General features: G+C 39.6%; 1 protein-coding gene across 7 annotated transcripts in view; it reads left to right on the forward strand.

The window, feature by feature from the left end:
- Nucleotides 1-18,591, forward strand: part of arhgef3 (Rho guanine nucleotide exchange factor (GEF) 3) — a 63,415-nt gene that overhangs the window by 23,046 nt on the left and 21,778 nt on the right. For 3 of the 7 annotated variants that reach the window (XM_082139735.1, XM_082139737.1, XM_082139741.1), the window contains one exon: nt 636-698. In XM_082139735.1, the coding sequence (XP_081995861.1) occupies nt 636-698 (63 nt within the window). Of the gene's footprint in view, nt 1-635; nt 699-17,417; nt 18,296-18,591 lie in introns of those variants that run through there. The other 4 variants (XM_082139736.1, XM_082139742.1, XM_082139739.1 and 1 more) reach the window with 3 other exon arrangements.

Below are 18,591 nucleotides of genomic sequence, written 5' to 3' on the forward strand. Positions count from 1 at the left end.
AATTCCCCATCGTCCAAATTAAGGTTTCGTTCCAATGAACTGCAGTAGCCAAGGCGACATCTAGTGTATATATCTATACCCGCCCGCGCTCTCAGATCACTTGGACGTGGCTGTGTACAAGAGGTAAAAACGATATAAATACTGTTTGTTTTCTCACACAAACCGCTCGTTTCGTGTCTTAGGCCATCAATGTGTACTTACGATGGGGAATTGTTTAATTTGGACTCTGTGCATGCTCTTTGAGACAGTGACCATCGACCTGCATTATATGACTGACAGACAAGAACGGTTTGACCTAAAAATATCAAAATTGAAACTACTGCGGAAAAAAAGACACCTACATCTTGGATGCCCTTGAGGTAAGGTAAAACATACTAAAATTTTATTTCAAAGTGAACTATCCCTTTAATACTGACAAATGTTTCAAATGCTGAAAATATGCTTAATTTCAACATGGTGAACCTACAAGCTTTAAATTGTGTTGTCGTGTGATAGTTATCTATATGTGACTTCTGCATGACAATTTCAACAAAATAAAATCAGTGGTGTCTAAAACATGCAGGTGTTATGAAACATAAATTCTGTTTGTTAGAGATAATAGAGCACTGAACTGATTATCACTCGTGTCTTTACAGAAGAAGAGGAAGCAGAGGAAGAGAGATGTGGACGCACTCAGTCTCTGCAGTTTGGACATCAATGTGAGTTACTTTAATGTGGATTGAGAATTATAATACCCATAATGCACTGAGCTTGTAGAAACATGAATCACTGCAGGGATTACTTGTGTAGTTTTAGCACTTCTGGTTCCATCGGCCTGAGTTTAATGGGTTTTTGGTTAAATGCCTGAAGTCTGTGGTGAACACAAGCTCAAAATATCTTCACATTTCATTCAACAACATAAAATGCATCAGTAAAACCCCATTTGCCATTAAAGCTTTTACTTGTCTCGCTAAATGGGTCCACAGAGGATGCAGGCTTCAAAATGTATAAAAGTTGTGTTCATTCGTCAAGATTATCATGATGGGAATTCATAAGCTTTGTTGGTCGCAGAGCTTATTTTCAAAAGCCAATGGAAAAATCCTATTGGGTTTTTGTTGCAAACTTCTGTATATCTTCTCCAGCGCCTTGGTACCGGAAAACTCGGCATGAAAACAGGGTTCAAATTCTTCAGACTGAGTCTTTTCTGTTACTGTAATATGACATGAAAACATTGCAGCTTCTGTTGAGGTATTATCTGGGCATCAAGATTTATTTTCTTGCAGATTTCTATTTGAGATAATGAGCCAGAGGCCGTCAGCGCAACTGAACTGAAAAACATTCATCACGAAAGCTCTTTGCGTCGCTGAATGGCATGTGTGAAGAGGAAAATTATATTTTCTTAAAGGTCAGCCTGCGTCTCGCTTCCTAATGCACATGAACAAAAAGCCATGTAATTACCAGGCTTTATTGGAAGCGTATGATTGCATATTTTTGCTTTTGTGGTCAAACGTGTAGAGCTCCTGCGTGCCGTGAGGAACACAATGTCACGATCGGTGATCTGACTCAAAGTGAGAGCGCACATCTCTACACAATGTGCCAGTAATGTTGTGATATGGTTCACTCTTTACTGACGCTGAAGGATGTTCAGTTCTGTGTAACTCTGCGTGGAACAGCCATTCAGAAATGTAGGAACAAGTGTTGATGTTTTTGCTTTAATGTCTTGCTTTAACTCCTTATACTTATTTTTTTCTCTTATGATTGTCCTGGTTGGTTTGTTTAGGACGGCACATCTGTCTCATGATCGTACTGGAAACTGTCCAGCCGTGATTCATTTTTAAGACTAATAGTTTAGTGCAGATGAACTAGAACTGACATGAGCCGGTATTTATATGTGCTATTTGTTAGATTCTCCAGGCACATTTTTTTTCTTTCAATGGCATTTTTAATGGTAACATCTGTTTGACACTCTTTGACATACCTAACAGCATCAGCATTTTTTTTATTTTTTTTACTCAAAGATTATAATTTGATTGAAATTTAGATGTCAGACTTGTTAGTTACTGGCAAAATGACAGCATGGAAAAAAAAACGTGCCTCAAATTATGTGTATATATAATTTTTACTGCAGTTTCCAGCTGAAATAAACACTAGTGGCTGTAAAACACCAACAACTTCTCTTCCCTTTCACACAAATCACACTATTGTCTTCCCTTTCACACAGATTATTGATTAATAAAGACTTATTTCTGTGCGGTTTCTTGCACGTTACTATGATATGCCATAGTGCACGATTTGTAAACTAATACATTTGGGCATTTGCATCTCATAATCAGCAACATGTGTGAGAAATGTCGCCACAGGCACATTTTCCCAAAGGTGTGCAAAATGAAGTTGAGGAAACTTTCCTAACTTTTTCTCTGAACTCATTCTTCTTTTGATTCCTAACAGAAACATCCCCATTTCTGTCTCATTTTTTCTGATGTTTGATTGATGTTAGAGCTGGAGGCTTTGAGGTTTCTTCAGAGGTCACTGTATGAATGTAATAACTAATAGTTTTTCCAGCTGAATTGGACATAATTGCTGTGCTTTTATAGTTGAAGGGGTCTAATGGGTTTATTTCTGCAGACATTAGAGAGACGACCCAGAATGCAGTGCTTTGAGAGACTATGTCAAGCAAACATCTCCAGTAATGACGAATTCCATTCCTTGAACTTGCGGTGGCTTTTAACTGTACCCTGAGCAAGTCCAAACACTCCTGGAATCTGCTCGAGGCGTGTGTGTTCTGCCATCCCAGAATGCCTGTGTGAGCTCTGAACAACAGGAGCTGGAGTTCAGTGCGGGAGCTCTGGGTGGGCTCGTTTGGGAAGGTGGGTTTGTTACGGATGTGCTGTGATGTCAGTGTGGGGAAGTCTAACATGGCTAGCCATTGTTTTCATGTTTGGGCGCTCCTCCCTTACTCGTACATGTGACTCAAGTCTTAAAATTAGTCTTACTCAACAATTCATCGCTCCAGTCACTGACGGTAATCACTTTCCATATTTAAAATTCTTAATGTGAATCATGGGCTCTTATTAAAGGCTTGGACCCTCCAAAGGAAGTTAAAACAAAAGGTTTGACAGTCTTACAAGTGGGGGTTTTATTGTTAACTCCAGCTAAAATTAAAATTAAAACAGAAAATATACAAATAAAATCAAAATGGATTCAAAACAAAAGCGTACAAGTAGGGGAGCTTTTTTTCCAGTTCTCCGACTTTTCCCACTTCCCACTAAATTAACCACTACTGGGGTGGGATGAATTATAACACTAATTGAAAACATGGAAATCAAGTTTAAAAAAGTATAATCTGCTGATTGATTGTATCAGGTCTGTCCTACAGCGTTCACACAATGTTTCAGGCAACTTAAATCACTTTAAATAATGTGTCAAATCTAGTTTATTAATAGAGCCCTTTACAACTACTCAGTAAACCAAAGGACTATACAGTCAGTAAAAAATCAGAAGATACAAACAACATAAAACATAATAATTAGCTGAAATAAAATACCGCTTCCAAAAATCAACAATTAAAAGCCATAGAAAACAAATTAGATTTCAAGCTAGATTTAAAGGGTTAGTTTATCCAAAAATAAAATTCTGTCAGTAATTACTCTCCCTCATGTCGTTCCCCGTAAGACCTTCGTTCATCTTAAGAACACGAGTGAAGATATTTTTGATGACATTCGAGAGCTTTCTGTCCCTCCATTAACACAACTACCACTTTCAAGGCCCAGTAAGTAGTAAAGACGTCGTTAAAATAATCATGTGACTACAGTGGTTCAACATTAATGTTATAAAGTGACGAGAATACTTTTGTGCGCAAAAAACTAAATAAAAAATTAACGACTTTATTCAACAATTTCTTCTCTTCCGTGTCAGTCTCTGACGTTGTAAGGTTCTGCGTCAGAACGCTGGCTCACTATTGGCCGGTTCCTGCATCAGCATCACACGCATGTGTCGTCGAGATCACGTGAACAGATCTTGGGTCAGTCAGAAAGCTCTCAGATTTCATCAAAAATATCTTCATTTGTGTGAAGATGAACGAAGGTCTTACGGGTTGGAACGTCATTGGAAGATCCAGATCTCCCCAACCTCGGCCATCAACAGAATGAGCCTGGTCCCCTTTCGCTCACAGGTGAGTTTTGGGGATCGACATTAAAAGACACTTTGCTGATCTTTGAGGTTTATGTGAGTTCATGTGAATCAGTTTCAGAATATAACCTGGGGCCATTCCATGGACAGCTTTATAAACATGTAGCAACACCTTATACTGAATCCAATACAAGAGCCGATGCAAATTTTTCCAAACTGGTGTAATATGCTCCCTTTTCTTTACACCAGTAAGAAGCTTTGTGGACGCGTCCTGGACCAATTGCTGTCTTGAAATAAGAGTATGGTTTTCTCCCAAATTAAGTGCATTACAGTAATCCAGGCGGGAGGAAATAGATCCATGAATCACTGTCTCAAAATGAGCATCTGACAAAAAAATATACATTTTTGCAATAATCCTTAATTGGAAAAAGCAACTTTTCACCACATACTTGATCTTAGCATCAAATCTAAGTGCTGAATCAAAAATTACACCCAGATTTCTTATCTGGGACTGCACTTTCACTAGCTACGTTTACATGGACACTTTTTGCTTCAATTTGAATGAATTTGTTCCGATTGATGAATCCGAACGCAGTGTTTACATGAACGCTAAACGGGTTGATGTGCGTGTTTATCTGTCTCAAGCTTCTGATCGGATTTAATCTTTTGACATGCGCACACTGCAGATATGGTAAATTGTAAATGGACTGCATATAGCGCTTTCACAGACCTATGGCCACCAAAGCGCTTTACATTCACCCATTCACTCACTCATTCATACACCGACGGCGGTATACATATATACAGTTTCCCGCTGTTGCATACTAACCATCCACCTTTTCTTAGTTTTAAAAAGCAGACTTAATATTTATCTGTTTCGGGTCCTAATTATTCGACGACAAGCACATGAACCGTTGAGCCGTGCTGCTTGTATTTATCAATGAGAGTCTGAAACGAGGATTGTCCTGCTCCACTTCACAGACGATGAGTGCTAAGAGAATTTCAGAATGACAGGACGCTCATTTATGACACTTTAACAGGAATAGCAGCTCGTTCCGGGCGTCATACTTTATTACGCTGTTTCAACGTCATTGCACATGCGCAGTACTCTCCAGTTTCGGTTCTCATGTCCTTTCAATCGGATTACAAAAGGAATAAACCACCCCTTACAATCCGTATGAAATTTTAATCAGATCTGGCCAATTCATTCTGATTGACGTGGTTACATGTTACTTTTTTATTCCGATTGTGTATTTCACCTACTCAAGACATGATAAAAAATACATTTGAGAACTCGTTCCTCCAGCTTTGAGAGGCAAGTAAATCTGAATGTCATCAGAATAAAGATGACAAGGCATCCCAAAAACCCATCAGACCCAGAGGCAGCATGAATAAAGAAAACAGAATAGGCCCCAAAACGGAGCCCTGTGGAACTCCACAGTCAATAGAAACTGTAGAGGAACACAATTCCCCAACCCTTACTGAAAAATATATTTTCTTCAAATAGGAAAAAAAATTACTATTTTAAAACAGTCCCTCTCAGACCCACAACATGCTGAGAATATCGTGATCTATTAAATCAAAAGCTGCACTAAGATCCAGCATAATTTAAGCTCCTTGATTACCCTAGTCACCAATATGTAACAAATCATTTATATGCCATTGTAAAGCTGATTCAGTGCTATAACCCACCCTGAAATCAGACTGAAAAACATCCCGCACTTTATTTTCAGCAAAAAAGGAGCTACTTTCTCTAATATTTTTTAAATATAAGGCAGCTTAGAAGCAACAGTACACTGCTCGAGGGCTTTCCCTTTAGGATCAGTGTCGGACAGTACATTGTGAAAACATAAATAGCCTAATAACACAAAAATTTTTGTTTATTAATTACAAATATACCACAAAACCCTATTTACGATAGTTGACAGATAACAGTGCTAGTGGTAAATAACTCACACCTTTTTAATTTGACACCTTTTTCCTATAGACTCGGGCTTGTGTGTGTTTCAGAGCTCAATAGTGCATTGGGTTGAGTCTGGGGTCAGGCGAGGCTGGGGCCACGTGCCTGCCTGGCATGTGTTCATCTGAGCTACAATCTGCCAGTGCTACACAATAGATTGACTAATATATTGACAGAGCCTGCGGTCTCTGGTACACTGCTACTGCTATTGTTTATCACGCAGCCACTTGCAGTTCCTCTAGTGTGGAAAACAAGATATTGATCTCTATCAAGGGCCTTTCCCAAATAGAGCACAGCCATTGTGGTGGTTTCACCGCATGTATTGATATGGCTCACCATGGGCGCTCATCTGTTACTGGGTAATAGTGCTGCGAGGAAAGAGTCTGACGCACACAGTCTTATTTCAGCATGTTCTCTTTATTTAAAAAGAAAGTATTTAAGAGTCTTGTTTTTCATTGACTTAGTTTGTGCATTCCTTTTGTTGGAAAGAAAAACACACCTTATCACATCGCTAGCAATTTTAGCTTTGGTGCTCAAGTCTCACGGTTTGGTTTAGATTTAAAGTACACACTGTTTTACACACACGTCCTATCTGCCCCTGTCATCCCGTTAGAGTTGAATATCTCACATCTCCAACTCGCCTCAAAGAACTGTAAAAGAACAGTATGTAGTTCCTCCTGCTGAGTTGCACCCAGGTGGCTTTGTTTTTTTGCTGCAGCTTTTGCTTGTGTGTACACTAAAGATACAGAAAATATGCTGGTAAGAAAACATGTTTAGATACATTAGCTGATTTGGATTTTAACCTGGGGTCTACTGTTTTTGCACGTGATAAAGCTTAATTTTGCTTGGGTTTAGATGGGGTTACTCATTTAGATATCAACTGCTTCTTCATTTACTCAGACTCAGAATAAGCCCACCAGGTAAGCCTAACTGTGGCACACTCATTTTTATTGACAACTTCCATATGCTTGCAAATTCTGACCTACAGTAAATAGTGCTCATTAAGTAGCTTTGACTTCAGGCAAATGTTTAAATCTTTTGTTCTACAGAGTTTGTGCTGACACTGGCTGTTTCTGAAACACCACAGATTGTAAAGATCTGTCATAAGGGCCTCTAAAAAAGTGTTGATCAGTTATGATCCTGCTGTCATTGCAAGTCAGTAATCTTCATGATAAGAAATGCTTGCAAGTCCCAATTTCTGTCAGTTTAAGGAAAATTAATTAAGTCAATTGTTTTTTTTCTAATAGCCCTGGTTGAAATAAATGGCATTTAGTATCATTGACATTTTTGGCATGCCAATTTTGAAGTTTTAGGGCATCAATAGAGGGGAAGATATTTGGGAAAGATAGTTTTTGCTGTGCTTTTGTTGTATGGCAGTGTCCTTTATATGAATATGTAGTTAATGTCACTGGTGTCATGCTTATAACCTGAATAATAACCTGGACACAGTGAAAGGGAGAGGAGAGTCTGGAGAAACCATGCTAGTAGTGAGTCCCCCATTGGGTCCTCTATTTATGTGCCCTTCCTCCCTTCATCACAATAGCTGTTGTAAATAAATGTAATTTGTGCCTTTCAAAACCCAAGAGAGTCAGCAATTTCATTGAAATAGTACAGGGGTATGACAATGATGAGTAAATTAGCCACATATGAGGTAACCATATATATTATAATTTTCTGTAAGTTCTACCACCCTATACATTGCTTCACCAAGGTTTAGAAGGTTTAATTATTTTAGGGTTAATTTTCCACATAATACAAGTAGTTCTATTTTTAGCTTCCGATGTTTGTAATGTGGACAGAAATGATTGTTGACTGGCTGTGTGGACAGCTATTTCAGGACAGGCGGGTGAGGAGCCCTGCGCAGTGCTATCCTGCTCCAGCGGAAGACTTAAATTAACTTCCATTACGTGACTAGCCCTTTAAATCCAGCAACCCTTCAGATCTATTCTGGAGGACACCCTATGGATAGCCAGAGGAGAACTGCAGGGTTATACGATACTGGCCCCTAAACCTCCTCAAAATGTTTAATAAAACCCAGTAGACTTGGCTGCTCTTCCTGTTTACACCTTAACAGAGGCCTCCGTTTGCTTTGAGATATAAAAAGAGAAAGCTTTCACAAACTAAGAAGGAAACAGAGAATAGTCTCTCCTGGCTTGTTCAGCAGGGGAACCAATGGTGCTGTGAAAAGTCTGTTAAAGACAAAAGATCACTTAAAACAATTGTACCTACACACTGGTAACCTGTATTAACTATAATGTGGTCATAATATGTTTTGTGCTTGCTTCCCTGAGAACAGACTGCTCATATAGTCAGTCCCTCCAAGACTTTGTGTATTCAACCATTGGAAATACACATTATGTAATAGCTTGCATTTTTGTCTTATTTCCACAATTTTTTCAGATTTTTTATTTTTTTTTACTTGAGTTTACTTGAGTGGGGAGAAGCAATTTTAGTTAATCAAAATCCATAAATCTGACCCCAAACAAACTGCTCAATACTTGTTCAACTGTTCTGTCTCTGTATTGCAGTGAATTCCATTGTAAATTGTTTCATTATGCTTCTGAACTGTGAGAGAGAGACAGCGGGGGGAAAATGAAACATAGTCTCAGCGTTTAATCTAAGGAGGATGTTTTCTTGTATTTGAAAGATCACACTCCTCTTTAACTTTTAAAACATTCACTCTATCTAGCCATGTTTTGTCTGAAAGTTTCCCATACAGCAGATGCGAACGTTGTTTAAGGGGTCATGAACTGCATTATTTTATTATTTTATAATGTTTCCTGGGGTGCCCTTGTTAGTATGATTTTTACATTTAAACGTCATAATTTAGAAATAAAAGGCATTTTTGCTACCCTGATTTTAGCCTCTGATTTGAACGCTCTGTTTGAAGGGGCGAGACTTCAGTGTAAACGCCCACTGCTGTGATTGGCTGCTGTGAGACTTCAGTGTAAACGCCCACTGCTGTGATTGGCTGCTGTGAGACTTCAGTGTAAACGGCCACTGCTGTGATTGGCTGCTGTGAGACTTCAGTGTGAACGCCCACTGCTGTGATTGGCTGTGAGACTTCAGTGTAAACGCCCACTGCTGTGATTGGCTGTGAGACTTCAGCGTAAACGCCCACTGCTGTGATTGGCTGTGAGACTTCAGTGTAAACGCCCACTGCTGTGATTGGCTGTGAGACTTCAGTGTAAACGCCCACTGCTGTGATTGGCTGCTGTGAGACTTCAGTGTAAACGCCCACTGCTGTGATTGGCTGCTGTGAGACTTCAGTGTAAACGCCCACTGCTGTGATTTTTCCAGTGAGTAATTAGTAATTAGCTGTGAATATGAAGCCCTTTAAGTCTAATGTTACAAACATCTGCCATTCAGAATCATAGGAACTTAAGAAAACAATAACAAATCGTAAATGTAAAATTTGCTGAAACCAGAACATCAATGGGGAAAAAAGGCAAACTTAAGAAGCAAACTGCACAATATATCAAAATCAATTCATCAAGCCAGAATGAAGAAGAGGTTGAGCTGAAGTGTTTTGGTGAGGCTTTGAATGTCAAGATACTTTTGCTTATTTCATGGTTAAAGCATGAATGCAAAATCATCTGCATGCAGCAAACTCTCCTTTGTCCAGTGCTGACATTACAGGTCCAGCCTCATATGACATAACCTCTGGTTGTAAAACAATATCTGCTGACGTAGATTGAGAAACTCTTCAGGTGACGTCTACAGAGGTGACATTCACAGCTCCCTTTGAAGGGCACTCTATAAAGCTGAACCCTCCTCTGACCACCAGCTGTGCCCTACTTCTCAAACAACATTCCAATAATCACGTACCAAACTCTGACTCTATAGGATCCAGCTCCACGGAGAGGTTTTCTTCCTGCACATTTCCTCTATGATCTGTTTTTCTGCACAATGGTCCATCAGTAAAATGTCACAGGAAATGATGCGCTTCCACCTGTCGCCATTAAACTCATTCTAAACCCGATCGATGTCAGACACTAAGCATGACTGTTGCTAATTGTTTGGTGTGGCTTAGTTTTTCTTTTTATTTCTTTTTTAATTTGCATAAACTACCAGTCAAAAGTTTGGTATTTTTCATGCATACTTTCCATCCAGCGGCTTGGAAATTGAAGTTCGAGAGCAAATTGAATGCAAGTGTATCATGTTGGTGTTATTTCGCATTAGACACAGTGAGCATCAGAGCTTTTCAGTCTCTCACATCAAAGATGCTTGTCCATCAGACGTTCAAAGGATCGTAACGCTCTCGGCATCGGGGCGGTGGTCATCTTTAGAGGGTCTTTCATGCCACAGGAATGGAGCGATGATAGCTTGAGGTTTGATTCTGTCTTTGATCTGATTATAAAGTGCATGATGTTTTTTATGAAAACGTTACATTGCATCATATGCCTTTTCACGGGTGACCTACTTTTATGGTGCAATGATTTTATAGGAGGCTTCAATAAAAACTGACTTGAATTTGACACACTGCCTGTGTTAGTACAAATTCAACAAAAACTGAACTGAAATACAGCTTTATAACCTCTAATCCCGAGTATTTCATTATTCTCTGTGTGGTATTTCTGCTGTAAATGACCACGAGGGTTTTGATTTGGTGGCCCAAAAACATTTGTGAAAAATCAAAGGACGGACCCCAGCTGTCAAACAGTACCGACTTCGGTACCATGGAAAAGAACTAGTTAAATTTAACCCGAACCAAGTCGAGCGCTTATTCAGTTAGACGCCTGCTTTTAAATGCTCCCGTGTGTATATGTAAGCGCTCGGTGAAGAGCGTCAAAGACATGTTTTTGAAGCGTTGATCATTGTAGCCAATCACAGACATGTTGAGCATGTGAACACAATGGCCAATCAGAGGTGTTTAGGAATCTGTTCAACAGCGCTCAAAATGCTAGAGGGAAATGCTGGTATCGTCACATTTTTTAAATTTCAGTACCAAGTGGTACCGAAGTCGGTACTTTTGACAACTCTTCTGTTAGTTTCATTGTGTTTTAGGGTACGTTTACGTGACAACAATGTATTAAAAATGGAAACGTTTTTTTTACAGACGGCAATCAGAATGATCCCTGTTCACGTAGATCCATAAAAACATCTAAAAACTCTGTATTATTCATGTCAGGCCAGTAGATGGCGATCTCCTGCATGACATCACTGTTTTCACAAATTCTCTTTTTTGTAGTTTACACGGAAACGATACTGTTATCGATAACCCATTTTCAAAAGTTGCCGTTCTCAGGCCCCCAAGACGCCGTTGTCGTGTAAAAGAACGACCAAAACGCATAAAAACATTTCTGGTTTTAGATGAAAACTGTTTAAACGGCCCCTTAGTTTGGTTTTGTTCTGTTTGCCTGAGTTCCCTGTCATTAGCCATTCCCTGTCGTTTCCATTACCCTTCAAATTGCGCAAATTGAAATTGCGAATTGAAAATACGCTCAATGGAAACACGTCAATTTCGCAAAAACTCCCATTTATCGCAAAAAAGTTTTCCCGCTCGCATGAGGAGGTTTTTCAGGCAATTCGAAAAAATTTATATTTAGCAAAACTGCAATGGAAATAGTTTTTGCGCATTTACTGGTCACCTGACGTAGATGAGGCGGTGAGTTTGGACAGAATACGAGACAGAGTTCTTTATTAAATTCATATAAGACAAAAGAATTACAGGAATAATGGATTCTAAACCTCAAATAAATGCCACAATCAAGACCTCAAAGCAGAAATGAGGGAGAAACACCCAGAAACACCTCATATGTGCCGCTCACAAGTATAATAAGGGTCGTTCCTTACCATTAATGCTTTGAAAACACACATACATCTCCTTCGATTAATAATAATGGCCAGTGCAGCTGCTGGGATATAGTACATAATCCTACCAACGTCCATTGCCATGATTTTTGGATTGATTTTACTTATCGCAAGAGGAAAAAATTAAGTTTTAGTCGCATAACATCGGTTAATGGAAACGCCGTCATTTTGCAATAGTTTTTTGTCGACATTTAGAAAAAATCGCAAAAGTTTTGTGCAAATCTGTAATGGGAACACGCCTATTGTTAGTTTTCATGGTTGTTAATGAGTTTCACACCTGTGCCTGTTCTGTTGATTATCCTACGTAAGCCTTTAGTTCGTTCAGTTTTTTGTTCAGTGTCGTTTATTTCTGTGTGGTTGTGGTTTATTGTTATTTTATCTCCTGTGTGTTCTTGGTCGTCGTCATAGTGCGCTCAACACAGCCACTACCTGACTAGAGGACACAATACCAGAGATTCAGGAATGGTTTTTTTTTAGTAAGGATATAAACTGAGCTATATACAAGTTTAATTCACACTGCCAGCTTTGCTGAGAGACCCTGCTGACCAAAAGTGTGTCATCAGTACCCACACATTTAAACACACAGGTCTCGTGTGGAAAACAGTGGAAATGGAGGTTTACTTTATCAGCTGAAGCTAAATGAGTGTGAAGATGAGTGTGTGCTGTGATGTCATCGGGAGTCATTGTGTCAGGATCCTTCCAGCAAACGTTACTCAAGCCGTTCAGAATAGTGAAATGCTCGGGATTAGAGGTTCTAAAGCTGTATTTCAGTTCAGTTTTTGTTGAATTTGTACTGACATAGTCAAATTCAAGTCGGGACAATCATGAGTCTGTAAAACGCCTGGAGGAACTTAGGAAACGTTCATATGAACGGGAACCACTTGAAAGATTGAAGATTTATCTTGACGTCTCACTAGACTTGTAGTCAAGACCGCCTAAACCGAGACCAAGACAAGACCAAGACCAAGACCAAGACAGACCAAGTCAAGACCAAGACCAAGTCGAGACCGGAGAAAAAAAAACAAAAAACAGACTAGTGTTGAAGCTAAGCAATAACTTGTATGAATTCAAGAACAGCAGCATAGGGTTCAGCCCTATTTTTTTACAGTCTATGGTTCAGCCGCAGTTTACATTCAATACATATTAGACGGTATTACTTCAACTACACAGGCAGAACAATACAGAGACAGACCATGTCATGTGTGTGACTGTGAGCTGACTGTAAATGTTTTTGCAGACTGGGTGAGATCAACTATGTGTAGCAATTGCTTGACGGCTGTTACTGCACTATTAGAGGATTGAGACTCCCTTAACTTTTGTGTACTGTTGAGGACTGACATGACTGGTACTGACTGGTTCATCTGACAAAACATCAAACACCTCCAACACCATCTTGCTCCTCCAACAATTGTCTAAAGAATGAGAAATATGTAACCAATTGAAATTATACTTAATGTGTAGATGAAATCGTAACATCAAATTAAAGATACACAATTATAAACTTGGATTAGGCCTAATGTTTAGTCAACACAACGGAATGATATTTAAAAGACCATTTATTTAGTCAATAGTGTAATCAAACAACACACACACACACACACAGAGAGAGATATCAAAGACACAAATTCATCTAAGCAAATGCCTGCCTATCTCTGCCGATTTCAGAGTCTCCAAATGAATCCATTCTGCAACTTTTAAATACATCATAAAATGTTTAAAAACGAAATTATAGGCTTAAGTGCAGGATCCGAAAGTTGGTCGTTTTCTCGTGTGGCTCGCGCGCACGCCGCACTTACGCCGCACTGTACTTGCGCTTCAATCCGTTCCGTTGTGGATAATAATGTTGCATTATCGAACGTTGTGTCGTCGTGGATATTGTAGTATTGTATTGCTAAATTTCCCTACCACTATGTCGGTCTGAGACAGCGAGACCTAGACAAGACCGAGAGGTCCGAGACCAAGACAAGACCAAGACCAAAGACCGTCAAGGCCGTGACAAGACCGAGACCACGTAAAAGTGGTCTCGAGACTCGAGACATACATCACTACGTCTCACCTCATGATATTTTCTCTCTAATGCTGTGAAACATCTTGAAATCAATTTCAACTGTCATGACACATAAAACTTAAGTTGTCACAAGTTATCCCTGTTTAAGATTGCTTTAGCCCGGTCAAATCACGTTACGCTCAGAATGTAGAACACAAGTCATACATTTACAAAGCTTTTATGGGGAATGTATTTTTTTCTTTTCTTTTTTTCTTCCTAGAACTAGACGAGGTGTGTGTGTGTGTGTGTGTGTGTGTGTGTGTGTGTGTGTGTGTGTGTGTGTGTGTGTGTGTGTGTGTGTGTGTGTGTGTGTGTGTGTGTGTGTGTGTGTGTGTGTGTGTGTTCAATGGAAGAAAGAAAGTCAAGAGTTTTAGAATCCCTTACAAAAAAGATCTATGCCTCAAGTAGTTATCAGTAAAGTTCATGTTTACTTTGTCATAATTATTCTATATTCAAATCAGTCTACTAGTAGCAAGTGTACTTCTGATCAATCTATTAGTAGTGTACTTGTAAGTGTGCTGTACTTCTGATCAATCTATTAGTAGTGTACTTGTAAGTGTGCTGTACTTCTGATCAATCTATTAGTAGTTTACTTGTAAGTGTGCTGTACTTCTGATCAATCTATTAGTAGTTTACTTGTAAGTGTGCTGTACTTCTGATCAATCTATTAGTAGTGTACTTGTTAAGGCCAATTTATACTTCTGCGTCGGGTGCGCGTAGAAGGTACGGTGTAGCATACGCATTGACGTGTACCATACGTCGTACCCTTCGCCGTACCCTGACGCGCACCTCCTCAAAAATGTAACTACGCGTCGCGGTGACGCGGACCGCAAGATCTGTGATTGGTCGGCTGGATAGCATCGCGGTTCCTCCTACGCATTTCCGGAATGATCTTCTGCACTCGAGTAACCCCAGAGTGCAGTCTGGACGATGGGGCGGGGCGACACGTGTTGCTCCGCCCACACCCGATTTTATTGGTTTATAATACAGCAATCTAATTGGCGTAGACGCTTGAGGCATGAGCATGCGCATTCCTTTATGTACGAGTCTATGGTATGAGTTTATGAATGATCTACGACTACGACGCTGTTTGGCAATACTACAGAAATATTAAGTGATGATAACCATGGGGATTTCCGATTTCAGTAGCTTAATAATCAATTGGATAATATTTTGCTGAATTTACGAATCAAGTTAGATGAAGTTACTGTCAAAATGTATTCGTATAGCGCTCAATTCACATCGTCTCAAAGCAGCTTTACAAAAAAAATAATCATATTGTAAGCTTTAGGCAAATATTGAGCAGTTTTAGGGCTAGGCAATATCACGAAATATGTTACTGATAAATTACTGTTTGAGATTTAGCCTATAGATAGCCTACTCTTATATTTATTAATTTACCCTGCAGATAAGTCAGTGCCACTTTTAGTGAGCAATGATCATGACAGCATGAAATTACTGGCATAGCACAGGCTATCAAAGGAGAGATAATTTCTATAGGCTGATATAGACAATATTTTTCCGCATGTCATGCAGGGCTCCGGAATTTCAAATCATTCGTAAATGCTTCTTCGTTTTTCCATTAGGATCAGTGAATAAACACAAACTCGGGATTTTACACAAATGATGATAATTCACTGTATATCAGTAAAACATGGGATAAATCCGAAAGTGTGTTTTATTTTATTTTAAAGCAAAACCACAGTGACAAATAAGACAATAATAGGCTAGCCTACTAAATAGTATACAAGCCCAGATCGATATAATAAATCTGTTTTACTAAATACATATTTATTTATTTTCACATTTCAGCACTACACGCCACGGTTTTAATTCTATTGTAACCAACGCACAAAACCCAATGGCCTGATGTCACAGTAACAGATCGAAGTAGCCTACGGTTGACACTTATAGAAAACATGAATCTTTAAAACTATAACATAGGGATTTACAGAACCAACAGGCCCTCATTTTATTAACAAAGAAACGTGAGTTTGCCATTAAACATTTTATTTGCACTTTGTAGCCTACCAAATAATGCACGCATTGGACAACATCTCGTTAGAAAAATGACAACAAAAAACGGTCGTGCTTTAAAAATTAAAATCAGCTGCTTTTACATTCTTAGAGTGAATTATCATCCTTTGCGTAAAATCCCGAGTTTGTAAAACATCTCCTTGAAGTAGGCCTGGGTTCGTTTTTAAACAATAACTTCATCCATTCTGTTTCTTAAGTACAATAAAACATTAGCCAAAAGATCTTAACTAAAATTACCATGGTAAACCGACAAGATAGACATATAGCCTACGATTAAAGTTAGCATTTAATATTTCTTTAATACGGCCAAATCATTCCTAAAATCGTACTTAAAGGAATGCGCATGCTTAGACCTGAATCGTCTACACCAATAAGATTGCGGTATTATAAACCAATTAAATTGGGTGTGGGCGGAGCGACACGTGTCGCCCCGCCTAAAAGTGTCGCCCCGCCCCATCGTCCAGACTGCACTCTGGGGTACTACCTGCACTCTGCACCGCCCGCCCGCCATTTTTAAATTCCGAAGATCAGTGAAGAGCGGTGAAGAGCCATGGAAAATAGACCAAGTGACCGAGAGATTGCTTGAAGAAGTGCGGAAATACAGCCATCTGTATGACTCCTTCAGTCGCCATTGCTCGTAGAAACCTAAACTCAAAAACAGCCGCGAGGAATGTAAACACAGTGGAACATTAAAACCCACCCGCGCCAACTAGCGTTTCGGCGGTGTAACTGCAGAGCAACACAGACATTTGCAGAAGTATAAATGCTCACGACGGCGTCGCCTACGTGCGTAGCCTACGACGTACACTACGGCGTACACTCGACGCAGAAGTATAAATTGGCCTTAAGTGTGCTGTACTTCTGATCAATCTATTAGTAGTTTACTTGTAAGTGTGCTGTACTTCTGATCAATCTATTAGTAGTTTACTTGTAAGTGTGCTGTACTTCTGATCAATCTATTAGTAGTTTACTTGTAAGTGTGCTGTACTTCTGATCAATCTATTAGTAGTTTACTTGTAAGTGTGCTGTACTTCTGATCAATCTATTAGTAGTTTACTTGTAAGTCTGTGTGGCTTGATATGACTGTGTACAAAAAATATCAGATTGTAAACAACAGATGATTGTTTCTGTAAGAAGTGCCAGTGATATGTGATCTCGGCACAAACCTGAATCAGTGTTTTACGCAGGAGTTCACTGACACTCTGAAGGATGATGGTAAATGCTGCATTTATGATTTTTTCAGGGTGGTTAGCATTTCCTTTTATGTGAAACTTTTTGTAAGACTAATTTCAGGAAGTAAAAGTACTAATATATTAAACCCTCAGCCTGTGGTTTTGTCTTGAATTAGGTCTGCAAAAAATGGCACTTCATTTATGGCCACAGAATGAAGCTTTAGTTCTCGAGCACGTTCAGTCCTTCAGTCTCCTGGGGTGTGTGTGTGTTCACCATCAGTGCTCTGGCTACGGTTCAGCTGATCGCTTTCTGCATCTCCTCATGACTGACAGCAGCACAATCACAGGAACCCAACCAAACCTGTGGATCCGGGCCTGTTTTCCTGCTCATGCTCACTGAAACAGACTTACTGCATCCTACAGCACACTGGCACCAGATCAGGCTCAGAGACAGCTCAAACTCAGCCTGAAACAGGGCGTTTATGGGGGATTCCCTTACCTTTCAAGATGCCACAGATATTATCATCCTAAATATATATTAAAAAAGTTTGCATTTAAAATATAAAGTGTGTAAACCTCCCAGGCCACTGACCTCAGCATTAAAAAAATATAGCAGCCAATAACAATTATAATATTTGCATGCAGCATTATGGTTGGTTTATTAATTATCTAGTTTATATAGAAAAGTCTCACTCAACTGCCTGCTGCCTATAGGTTTATACCATAGTTACCTATCCCATCTATCTATTGTTTGCAGTTGACGTTAATGGAGAAAAATATAAATTCCCAATGGTTTATTGAGCTGCTTCTTGACCAGTATTTACTAGTTTATCATCAGATCCCGGATGCGGTTTGAGTGAGAGATCGTTCTCACCGTGCGCGTTCACGCTGCGCGCGCAGCTGGAGTGGAACTTTACCAGCTCGCGCAGATGACAGACACACACACACACAGATGCAGGAGTCTCTTTCGCTCGGGGATACCGCTGTAGTCCGCGCTCCGTAGAGCGGGCGTGCATCGCGTGCGACTCTCCGCGGGGCGTCAGCATGGTGGCGAAGGATGACCCGATACACCTGATGATCAGACGCGCGACCTCGACCTGCAGCGTGGACGAGCCGAGCCCCCGCGGCCGGGGCGCGCGCAGAGAGCTGGAGGTACAGGTAATCAACGCTGTGAATGACGCTAATTATTGCTGTAAATATGAATTCAGAGTAATTAGTATTTATAACCCTAATAATAATAATGCGAATATACCCTATATTATTCTTGAGCAAGCATTTTCATTCATCATGGTCAATAATAAAACTTAACCAGTAGTTCGCTACTTTGCATTGTTGTGGCTTCTTAAAAGTTGTATTTGTTTACATGCTATTCTTTAAGATCATTATGTGAATTGTTTTGATTATTGCTGAATAGTCTTAAAAAAATGATCTTGGTTTGTGACCGCTTGAGAAAA

This window comes from Leuciscus leuciscus, assembly GCF_965113295.1.
Source record: "Leuciscus leuciscus genome assembly, chromosome: 15".
NCBI lineage: Eukaryota > Metazoa > Chordata > Actinopteri > Cypriniformes > Leuciscidae > Leuciscus > Leuciscus leuciscus.